The sequence below is a fragment of the Oncorhynchus masou genome, chromosome 6, assembly GCF_036934945.1.
Source record: "Oncorhynchus masou masou isolate Uvic2021 chromosome 6, UVic_Omas_1.1, whole genome shotgun sequence".
In the NCBI taxonomy this organism is placed as follows: domain Eukaryota; kingdom Metazoa; phylum Chordata; class Actinopteri; order Salmoniformes; family Salmonidae; genus Oncorhynchus; species Oncorhynchus masou.
The window spans coordinates 9,273,362-9,285,585 of NC_088217.1; the positions used below are offsets into that span (position 1 = coordinate 9,273,362).

General features: G+C 45.9%; 1 protein-coding gene across 1 annotated transcript in view; it reads left to right on the forward strand.

Moving 5' to 3' along the window:
• LOC135541327 (poly(rC)-binding protein 4-like) overlaps positions 1-12,224 on the forward strand; it is a 181,870-nt gene that overhangs the window by 91,749 nt on the left and 77,897 nt on the right. Inside the window, exon 3 of the mRNA XM_064967492.1 lies at positions 417-440. Coding sequence (XP_064823564.1) covers positions 417-440 — 24 coding nt within the window. The remainder of the gene's footprint in view (positions 1-416; positions 441-12,224) is intronic.

The window sequence follows — 12,224 nt, forward strand, 5'->3', positions numbered from 1 at the left end:
TGTCTGGGGTGGTCTAGTGGCTGTCTAGGGTGGTCTAGTGACTGTCTGGGGTTGTCTAGTGTTCTAGTGGTCTAGTGGTCTAGTGGCTGTCTGGGGGTGTCTAGTGGTCTAGTGGCTGTCTGGGGGTGTCTAGTGGTCTAGTGGTCTAGTGGCTGTCTGGGGTGGTCTAGTGGCTGTCTAGGGTGGTCTAGTGACTGTCTGGGGTTGTCTAGTGTTCTAGTGGTCTAGTGGTCTAGTGGCTGTCTGGGGTGGTATAGTGGTCTAGAGGCTGTCTAGGGGGGTCTAGTGACTGTCTTAGGTGGTATGGTGGTGTAGTGGCATAGTGGTCTACCACCCCAGAGAGAAACTTGACCACTAGATGACTCCTGACAGGATTAAATCAATATAGTGACATTTTCCTTTCTTTCCTTTTGCAGGAAGTTGGCAGCATCATCGGAAAGGTGAGACGCAGCCTGTCTCTCAACCTTTCTCTCTGTCTCTCTTTGTCTCTCTCTGTCTGTATTTCTCTGTCTCTCTCTGTCTCTCTTTGTCTCTCTCTGTCTGTATCTGTATCTCTCTGTCTGTATTTCTCTGTCTCTCTCTGTCTCTCTCTCTCTCTGTTTCTCTCTCTCTCTCTGTTTCTCTCTGTCTCTCACCCCTCCAATTCTGTCTCTTTCTCTCTGTCTCTCACCCCTCCAATTCTCTGTCTGTCTCTGTCTCTCTCTGTTTCTCTCTCTCTCTCTCTGTTTCTCTCTGTCTCTCACCCCTCCAATTCTCTGTCTCTTTCTCTCTGTCTCTCTCTGTCTGTTTCTCTCTGTCTCTCACCCCTCCAATTCTCTGTCTCTTTCTCTCTGTCACTCACCCCTCCAATTTTCTGTCTGTCTGTCTCTGTCTCTCTCTGTTTCTCTCTGTCTCTCATCCTCTCTCTCTCCCTCTCTCTCTCTCTCTCATCCTCTCCCTCATCCTCTCTCTCTCTTCCCCCTCTCCCTCTCCTTTCTCTCACTCTCTCCCTCCCTCCCCCTCCCCCTCCCCCTATGCCATCATCCCTGTGGTCTGTGAATCGGTTGGCACAATCGTGTAGACCAGAGCCTTAATATTGATTATCCAAATATAAGGCTCTGGTGTAGACTGACTAGACATACAGAGTTCCTGGGTGAGGTTGTTGTTTCCATCAAGTCATATTCAGTAGTAATCAGCTCCTATAACAGCTCTCTCAGGTGCTGTTCAGTAGTTATCAGCTCCTATAACAGCTCTGTCAGGTGCTGTTCAGTAGTTATCAGCTCCTATAACAGCTCTCTCAGGTGCTGTTCAGTAGTTATCAGCTCCTATAACAGCTCTGTCAGGTGCTGTTCAGTAGTAATCAGCTCCTATAACAGCTCTGTCAGGTGCTGTTCAGTAGTAATCAGCTCCTATAACAACTCTCTCAAGGTGCTGTTCAGTAGTAATCAGCTCCTATAACAACTCTCTCAAGGTGCTGTTCAGTAGTAATCAGCTCCTATAACAACTCTCTCAAGGTGCTGTTCAGTAGTTATCAGCTCCTATAGCAGCTCTCCCGGGTGCTGTTCAGTAGTAATCAGCTCCTATAACAGCTCTCTCAGGTGCTGTTCAGTAGTAATCAGCTCCTATAACAACTCTCTCAAGGTGCTGTTCAGTAGTAATCAGCTCCTATAACAACTCTCTCAAGGTGCTGTTCAGTAGTTATCAGCTCCTATAGCAGCTCTCCCGGGTGCTGTTCAGTAGTAATCAGCTCCTATAGCAGCTCTCTCGGGTGCTGTTCAGTAGTTATCAGCTCCTATAACAGCTCTCTCGGGTGCTGTTCAGTAGTTATCAGCTCCTATAGCAGCTCTCTCGGGTGCTGTTCAGTAGTTATCAGCTCCTATAGCAGCTCTCTCAGGTGCTGTTCAGTAGTTATTAGCTCCTATAACAGCTCTCTCAAGGTGCTGTTCAGTAGTAATCAGCTCCTATAACAGCTCTGTCAGGTGCTGTTCAGTAGTAATCAGCTCCTATAACAGCTCTGTCAGGTGCTGTTCAGTAGTAATCAGCTCCTATAACAGCTCTGTCAGGTGCTGTTCAGTAGTAATCAGCTCCTATAACAGCTCTGTCAGGTGCTGTTCAGTAGTAATCAGCTCCTATAACAACTCTCTCAAGGTGCTGTTCAGTAGTAATCAGCTCCTATAACAACTCTCTCAAGGTGCTGTTCAGTAGTAATCAGCTCCTATAACAGCTCTGTCAGGTGCTGTTCAGTAGTTATCAGCTCCTATAACAGCTCTGTCAGGTGCTGTTCAGTAGTAATCAGCTCCTATAACAGCTCTGTCAGGTGCTGTTCAGTAGCATCTCCTCTTTCTTAACATAGTATCATTTTAAATACATTTGAGGAGGAATTATATTATATTAGTATGATGTCTGGCTCCTGCGTCAACATCATGTTGTACTTGTAATCTAGATATTAGAGACTCCAGTGATCATGAGGGGCCACGAAGAAAAGGTACAGTACTCTGTTATTAACTGACAGACAAACGCCTTCAGGCTTGATCTCCTGTGTGGTCCTGAACAGTGAGAACTACGTTAAAAGGTTGATGACTGCACGCTACACTCAACCCTGTGGCGTATTCACAGGCATACAACCAGGCAGTGTACTGTAACTCACAGGCGTACAACCAGGCAGTGTACTGTAACTCACAGGCATACAACCAGGCAGTGTACTGTAACTCACAGGCATACAACCAGGCAGTGTACTGTAACTCACAGGCGTACAACCAGGCAGTGTACTGTAACTCACAGGCGTACAACCAGGCAGTGTACTGTAACTCACAGGCATACAACCAGGCAGTGTACTGTAACTCACAGGCATACAACCAGACAGTGTACTGTAACTCACAGGCATACAACCAGGTAATGTACTGTAACTCACAGGCGTACAACCAGACAGTGTACTGTAACTCACAGGCGTACAACCAGACAGTGTACTGTAACTCACAGGCATACAACCAGGCAGTGTACTGTAACTCACAGGCGTACAACCAGACAGTGTACTGTAACTCACAGGCATACAACCAGACAGTGTACTGTAACTCACAGGCATACAACCAGGCAGTGTACTGTAACTCACAGGCGTACAACCAGACAGTGTACTGTAACTCACAGGCATACAACCAGGCAGTGTACTGTAACTCACAGGCGTACAACCAGGCAGTGTACTGTAACTCACAGGCATACAACCAGGCAGTGTACTGTAACTCACAGGCATACAACCAGGCAGTGTACTGTAACTCACAGGCATACAACCAGGCAGTGTACTGTAACTCACAGGCGTACAACCAGGCAGTGTACTGTAACTCACAGGCATACAACCAGGCAGTGTACTGTAACTCACAGGCATACAACCAGGCAGTGTACTGTAACTCACAGGCGTACAACCAGGCAGTGTACTGTAACTCACAGGCATACAACCAGGCAGTGTACTGTAACTCACAGGCGTACAACCAGGCAGTGTACTGTAACTCACAGGCATACAACCAGGCAGTGTACTGTAACTCACAGGCATACAACCAGGCAGTGTACTGTAACTCACAGGCGTACAACCAGGCAGTGTACTGTAACTCACAGGCGTACAACCAGGCAGTGTACTGTAACTCACAGGCATACAACCAGGCAGTGTACTGTAACTCACAGGCATACAACCAGGCAGTGTACTGTAACTCAGGCATACAACCAGGCAGTGTACTGTAACTCACAGGCGTACAACCAGGCAGTGTACTGTAACTCACAGGCATACAACCAGGCAGTGTACTGTAACTCACAGGCGTACAACCAGGCAGTGTACTGTAACTCACAGGCATACAACCAGGCAGTGTACTGTAACTCACAGGCATACAACCAGGCAGTGTACTGTAACTCACAGGCGTACAACCAGGCAGTGTACTGTAACTCACAGGCGTACAACCAGGCAGTGTACTGTAACTCACAGGCATACAGCCAGGCAGTGTACTGTAACTCACAGGCGTACAACCAGGCAGTGTACTGTAACTCACAGGCATACAGCCAGGCAGTGTACTGTAACTCACAGGCATACAACCAGTCAGTGTACTGTAACTCACAGGCATACAACCAGTCAGTGTACTGGACACACTGCAGCCGTACAGTGGCTGTGTGTCATTGGCTCTACCCAGCACTACCCAGCAGAGCCAATGCAGACATCAGAGCTTGTCCTAAGGGCTGACATCCAGCTAACCTGCTGCTAATACACCTCTCTAACACACACACACACACACACACACACACACACACACACACACACACACACACACACACACACACACACACACACACACACACACACACACACACACACACACACACACACAGAGAGAGAGAGGGCCCTGTAGATATCAGACATCAGAGCTTATCCTGAGGGCTGACCTCCAGCAAACCTGCTGACAATACACCTGAGCCAGTCATTTTATCTAGCTAGTTCTCCACGTACTGTACTATAGTAGGAGACAGAGTCCAGATCCAAAATAGAACAGTAGAACAGTGGAACAGTGGAACAGTAGAACAGTAGAACAGTAGAACAGTAGAACCGGCCTGCCTGCAGACATTAGAGCTTGTCTGGCTCAAGGATTACCCTGCTGCTAAAATATCTCTGACACACACACACACAGTCCTATTCTGTCTAGAATAGTCAGGAAAAGTCCTATTCCATCTAGAATGGTCTGGAGCAGTCCTATTCCATCTAGAATAGTCAGGAGCAGTCCTATTCCATCTAGAGCTGTCAGGAGCAGTCCTATTCCATCTAGAATAGTCAGGAGCAGTCCTATTCCATCTAGAATAGTCAGGAGCAGTCCTATTCTGTCTAGAATAGTCAGGAAAAGTCCTATTCCATCTAGAATGGTCTGGAGCAGTCATATTCCATCTAGAATAGTCAGGAGCAGTCCTATTCCATCTAGAATAGTCAGGAGCAGTCCTATTCCATCTAGAATAGTCAGGAGCAGTCCTATTCCATCTAGAATAGTCAGGAGCAGTCCTATTCCATCTAGAATAGTCAGGAGCAGTCCTATTCCATCTAGAATAGTCAGGAGCAGTCCTATTCCATCTAGAACAGTCAGGAGCAGTCCTATTCCATCTAGAACAGTCAGGAGCAGTCCTATTCCATCTAGAACAGTCAGGAGCAGTCCTTTTCCATCTAGAATAGTCAGGAGTATTCCTATTCCATCTAGAATAGTAAGGAGCAGTCCTATTCCATCTAGAACAGTCAGGAGCAGTCCTATTCCATCTAGAATAGTCAGGAGCAGTCCTATTCCATCTAGAACAGTCAGGAGCAGTCCTATTCCATCTAGAATAGTCAGGAGCAGTCCTATTCCATCTAGAATAGTCAGGAGCAGTCCTATTCCATCTAGAAAAGTCAGGAGCAGTCCTATTCCATCTAGAATAGTCAGGAGCAGTCCTATTCCATCTAATATAGTCAGGAGCAGTCCTATTCCATCTAGAATAGTCAGGAGCAGTCCTATTCCATCTAGAATAGTCAGGAGCAGTCCTATTCCATCTAGAATAGTCAGGAGCAGTCCTATTCCATCTAGAATAGTCAGGAGCAGTCCTATTCCATCTAGAATAGTCAGGAGCAGTCCTATTCCATCTAGAAAAGTCAGGAGCAGTCCTATTCCATCTAGAATAGTCAGGAGCAGTCCTATTCCATCTAGAATAGTCGGGGGCAGTCCTATTCCATCTAATATAGTCAGGAGCAGTCCTATTCCATCTAGAATAGTCAGGAGCAGTCCTATTCCATTTATAACAGTCAGGAGCAGTCCTATTCTATCTAGAATAGTCAGGAGCAGTCCTATTCCATCTAGAATAGTCAGGAGCAGTCCTATTCCATCTAGAAAAGTCAGGAGCAGTCCTATTCCATCTAGAATAGTCATGAGCAGTCCTATTCCATCTAGAATAGTCAGGAGCAGTCCTATTCCATCTAGAAAAGTCAGGAGCAGTCCTATTCCATCCAGAATAGTCAGGAGCAGTCCTATTCCATCTAGAAAAGTCAGGAGCAGTCCTATTCCATCTAGAATAGTCGGGGGCAGTCCTATTCCATCTAATATAGTCAGGAGCAGTCCTATTCCATCTAGAATAGTCAGGAGCAGTCCTATTCCATTTATAACAGTCAGGAGCAGTCCTATTCCATCTAGAATAGTCAGGAGCAGTCCTATTCCATCTAGAATAGTCAGGAGCAGTCCTATTCCATCTAGAATAGTCAGGAGCAGTCCTATTCCATCTAGAAAAGTCAGGAGCAGTCCTATTCCATCTAGAATAGTCAGGAGCAGTCCTATTCCATCTAGAATAGTCAGGAGCAGTCCTATTCCATCTAGAAAAGTCAGGAGCAGTCCTATTCCATCTAGAATAGTCAGGAGCAGTCCTATTCCATCTAGAATAGTCAGGAGCAGTCCTATTCCATCTAGAATAGTCAGGAGCAGTCCTATTCCATCTAGAATAGTCAGGAGCAGTCATATTCCATCTAGAACAGTCAGGAGCAGTCCTATTCCATCTAGAATAGTCAGGAGCAGTCCTTTTCCATCTAGAATAGTCAGGAGCAGTCCTATTCCATCTAATATAGTCAGGAGCAGTCCTTTTCCATCTAGAATAGTCAGGAGCAGTCCTATTCCATCTAGAATAGTCAGGAGCAGTCCTATTCCATCTAGAATAGTCAGGAGCAGTCCTATTCCATCTAGAATAGTCAGGAGCAGTCCTATTCCATCTAGAATAGTCAGGAGCAGTCCTATTCCATCTAGAAAAGTCAGGAGCAGTCCTATTCCATCCAGAATAGTCAGGAGCAGTCCTATTCCATCTAGAAAAGTCAGGAGCAGTCCTATTCCATCTAGAATAGTCGGGGGCAGTCCTATTCCATCTAATATAGTCAGGAGCAGTCCTATTCCATCTAGAATAGTCAGGAGCAGTCCTATTCCATTTATAACAGTCAGGAGCAGTCCTATTCCATCTAGAATAGTCAGGAGCAGTCCTATTCCATCTAGAATAGTCAGGAGCAGTCCTATTCCATCTAGAATAGTCAGGAGCAGTCCTATTCCATCTAGAAAAGTCAGGAGCAGTCCTATTCCATCTAGAATAGTCAGGAGCAGTCCTATTCCATCTAGAATAGTCAGGAGCAGTCCTATTCCATCTAGAAAAGTCAGGAGCAGTCCTATTCCATCTAGAATAGTCAGGAGCAGTCCTATTCCATCTAGAATAGTCAGGAGCAGTCCTATTCCATCTAGAATAGTCAGGAGCAGTCCTATTCCATCTAGAATAGTCAGGAGCAGTCATATTCCATCTAGAACAGTCAGGAGCAGTCCTATTCCATCTAGAATAGTCAGGAGCAGTCCTTTTCCATCTAGAATAGTCAGGAGCAGTCCTATTCCATCTAATATAGTCAGGAGCAGTCCTTTTCCATCTAGAATAGTCAGGAGCAGTCCTATTCCATCTAGAATAGTCAGGAGCAGTCCTATTCCATCTAGAATAGTCAGGAGCAGTCCTATTCCATCTAGAATAGTCAGGAGCAGTCCTATTCCATCTAGAATAGTCAGGAGCAGTCCTTTTCCATCTAGAACAGTCAGGAGCAGTCCTATTCCATCTAGAATAGTCAGGAGCAGTCCTATTCCATCTAGAATAGTCAGGAGCAGTCCTATTCCATCTAGAACAGTCAGGAGCAGTCCTATTCCATCTAGAACAGTCAGGAGCAGTCCTATTCCATCTAGAGCTGTCAGGAGCAGTCCTATTCCATCTAGAACAGTCAGGAGCTGTCCTATTCCATCTAGAGCTGTCAGGAGCAGTCCTATTCCATCTAGAACAGTCAGGAGCAGTCCTATTCCATCTAGAACAGTCAGGAGCAGTCCTATTCCATTTATAACAGTCAGGAGCAGTCCTATTCCATCTGAAACAGTCAGGAGCAGTCCTATTCCATCTAGAATAGTCAGGAGCAGTCCTATTCCATCTAGAACAGTCAGGAGCAGTCCTTTTCCATCTAGAACAGTCAGGAGCAGTCCTATTCCATCTAGAGCTGTCAGGAGCAGTCCTATTCCATCTAGAACAGTCAGGAGCAGTCCTATTCCATCTAGAACAGTCAGGAGCAGTCCTATTCCATTTATAACAGTCAGGAGCAGTCCTATTCCATCTGAAACAGTCAGGAGCAGTCCTATTCCATCTAGAATAGTCAGGAGCAGTCCTATTCCATCTAGAACAGTCAGGAGCAGTCCTTTTCCATCTAGAGCTGTCAGGAGCAGTCCTATTCCATCTGAAACAGTCAGGAGCAGTCCTATTCCATCTGAAACAGTCAGGAGCAGTCCTTTTCCGTCTAGAGCTGTCAGGAGCAGTCCTATTCCATCTGAAACAGTCAGGAGCAGTCCTTTTCCGTCTAGAGCTGTCAGGAGCAGTCCTATTCCATCTAGAATAGTCAGGAGCAGTCCTATTCCATCTAGAACAGTCAGGAGCAGTCCTATTCCATCTAGAACAGTCAGGAGCAGTCCTATTCCATCTAGAACAGTCAGGAGCAGTACTTTTCCATCTAGAGCTGTCAGGAGCAGTCCTATTCCATCTAGAATAGTCAGGAGCAGTCCTATTCCATCTAGAACAGTCAGGAGCAGTCCTATTCCATCTAGAGCTGTCAGGAGCAGTCCTATTCCATCTAGAACAGTCAGGAGCAGTCCTATTCTGTCTAGAATAGTCAGGAGCAGTCCTATTCCATCTAGAACAGTCAGGAGCAGTCCTATTCCATCTAGAACAGTCAGGAGCAGTCCTATTCCATCTAGATCCATCAGGAGCAGTCCTATTCCATCTAGAACAGTCAGGAGCAGTCCTTTTCCATCTAGAGCTGTCAGGAGCAGTCCTATTCCATCTAGAATAGTCAGGAGCAGTCCTATTCCATCTAGAACAGTCAGGAGCAGTCCTTTTCCATCTAGAGCTGTCAGGAGCAGTCCTATTCCATCTAGAACAGTCAGGAGCAGTCCTATTCTGTCTAGAATAGTCAGGAGCAGTCCTATTCCATCTAGAACAGTCAGGAGCAGTCCTATTCCATCTAGAACAGTCAGGAGCAGTCCTATTCCATCTGAAACAGTCAGGAGCAGTCCTATTCCATCTGAAAAAGTCAGGAGCAGTCCTATTCCATCTAGAACAGTCAGGAGCAGTCCTATTCCATCTAGAACAGTCAGGAGCAGTCCTATTCCATCTGAAAAAGTCAGGAGCAGTCCTATTCCATCTGAAAAAGTCAGGAGCAGTCCTATTCCATCTAGAACAGTCAGGAGCAGTCCTATTCCATCTGAAACAGTCAGGAGCAGTCCTATTCCATCTGAAAAAGTCAGGAGCAGTCCTATTCCATCTAGAGCTGTCAGGAGCAGTCCTCTTCCATCTGAAACAGTCAGGAGCAGTCCTTTTCCGTCTAGAGCTGTCAGGAGCAGTCCTATTCCATTTATAACAGTCAGGAGCAGTCCTATTCCATCTAGAGCTGTCAGGAGCAGTCCTATTCCATCTAGAATACTCAGGAGCAGTCCTATTCCATTTATAACAGTCAGGAGCAGTCCTATTCCATCTAGAATAGTCAGGAGCAGTCCTATTCCATCTAGAACAGTCAGGAGCAGTCCTATTCCATCTAGAATAGTCAGGAGCAGTCCTATTCCATCTATAACAGTCAGGAGCAGTCCTATTCCATCTGAAAAAGTCAGGAGCAGTCCTATTCCATTTATAACAGTCAGGAGCAGTCCTATTCCATCTAGAATAGTCAGGAGCAGTCCTATTCCATCTAGAGCTGTCAGGAGCAGTCCTATTCCATCTGAAACAGTCAGGAGCAGTCCTATTCCATCTGAAACAGTCAGGAGCAGTCCTTTTCCGTCTAGAGCTGTCAGGAGCAGTCCTATTCCATCTGAAACAGTCAGGAGCAGTCCTTTTCCGTCTAGAGCTGTCAGGAGCAGTCCTATTCCATCTAGAATAGTCAGGAGCAGTCCTATTCCATCTAGAACAGTCAGGAGCAGTCCTATTCCATCTAGAACAGTCAGGAGCAGTCCTATTCCATCTAGATCCATCAGGAGCAGTCCTATTCCATCTAGAACAGTCAGGAGCAGTCCTTTTCCATCTAGAGCTGTCGGGAGCAGTCCTATTCCATCTAGAATAGTCAGGAGCAGTCCTATTCCATCTAGAACAGTCAGGAGCAGTCCTTTTCCATCTAGAGCTGTCAGGAGCAGTCCTATTCCATCTAGAACAGTCAGGAGCAGTCCTATTCTGTCTAGAATAGTCTGGAGCAGTCCTATTCCATCTAGAACAGTCAGGAGCAGTCCTATTCCATCTAGAACAGTCAGGAGCAGTCCTATTCCATCTGAAACAGTCAGGAGCAGTCCTATTCCATCTGAAAAAGTCAGGAGCAGTTATATTCCATCTAGAACAGTCAGGAGCAGTCCTATTCCATCTAGAACAGTCAGGAGCAGTCCTATTCCATCTGAAACAGTCAGGAGCAGTCCTATTCCATCTGAAAAAGTCAGGAGCAGTCCTATTCCATCTAGAGCTGTCAGGAGCAGTCCTCTTCCATCTGAAACAGTCAGGAGCAGTCATTTTCCGTCTAGAGCTGTCAGGAGCAGTCCTATTCCATTTATAACAGTCAGGAGCAGTCCTATTCCATCTAGAGCTGTCAGGAGCAGTCCTATTCCATCTAGAATACTCAGGAGCAGTCCTATTCCATCTAGAATAGTCAGGAGCAGTCCTATTCCATCTAGAATAGTCAGGAGCAGTCCTATTCCATCTAGAACAGTCAGGAGCAGTCCTATTCCATCTAGAATAGTCAGGAGCAGTCCTATTCCATCTAGAACAGTCAGGAGCAGTCCTATTCCATCTGAAAAAGTCAGGAGCAGTCCTATTCCATTTATAACAGTCAGGAGCAGTCCTATTCCATCTAGAATAGTCAGGAGCAGTCCTATTCCATCTAGAACAGTCAGGAGCAGTCCTATTCCATCTAGAACAGTCAGGAGCAGTCCTATTCCATCTAGATCCATCAGGAGCAGTCCTATTCCATCTAGAACAGTAAGGAGCAGTCCTTTTCCATCTAGAGCTGTCAGGAGCAGTCCTATTCCATCTAGAACAGTCAGGAGCAGTCCTATTCCATCTAGAACAGTCAGGAGCAGTCCTATTCCATCTAGAACAGTCAGGAGCAGTCCTAATCCATCTAGAACAGTAAGGAGCAGTCCTATTCCATCTAGAGTAGTCATTAGCAGTCCTATTCTGTCTAGAACAGTCAGGAAAAGTCCTAGTCCTTCTAGAAAAGTCAGGAGCAGTCATATTCCATCTAGAGCTGTCAGGAGCAGTCCTTTTCCATCTAGAGCGGTAAGGAGCAGTCCTATTCCATCTGAAACAGTCAGGAGCAGTCCTATTCCATCTAGAACAGTAAGGAGCAGTCCTATTCCATCTAGACCTGTCAGGAATCAGTCCTATTCCATCAAGAATAGTCGGGAGCAGTCCTATTCCATATAGAATAGTCAGGAGCAGTCCTATTCCATCTGAAACAGTCAGGAGCAGTCCTATTCCATCTAGAGCTGTCAGGAATCAGTCCTATTCCATCTAGAATAGTCAGGATCAGTCCTATTCCATATATAATAGTCAGTGGCAGTCCTATTCCATATAGAATAGTCAGGAGCAGTCCTATTCCATCTAGAACAGTCAGGAGCAGTCCTATTCCATCTAGAACAGTCAGGAGCAGTCCTATTCCATCTAGAACAGTCAGGAGCAGTCCTATTCCATCTAGATCCATCAGGAGCAGTCCTATTCCATCTAGAATAGTCAGGAGCAGTCCTTTTCCATCTAGAGCTGTCAGGAGCAGTCCTATTCCATCTAGAACAGTCAGGAGCAGTCCTATTCCATTTATAACAGTCAGGAGCAGTCCTATTCCATCTGAAACAGTCAGGAGCAGTCCTATTCCATCTAGAATAGTCAGGAGCAGTCCTATTCCATCTAGAACAGTCAGGAGCAGTCCTATTCCATCTAGAACAGTCAGGAGCAGTCCTATTCCATCTAGATCCATCAGGAGCAGTCCTATTCCATCTAGAACAGTAAGGAGCAGTCCTTTTCCATCTAGAGCTGTCAGGAGCAGTCCTATTCCATCTAGAACAGTCAGGAGCAGTCCTATTCCATCTGAAACAGTCAGGAGCAGTCCTATTCCATTTATAACAGTCAGGAGCAGTCCTATTCCATTTATAACAGTCAGGAGCAGTCCTATTCCATCTGAAACAGTC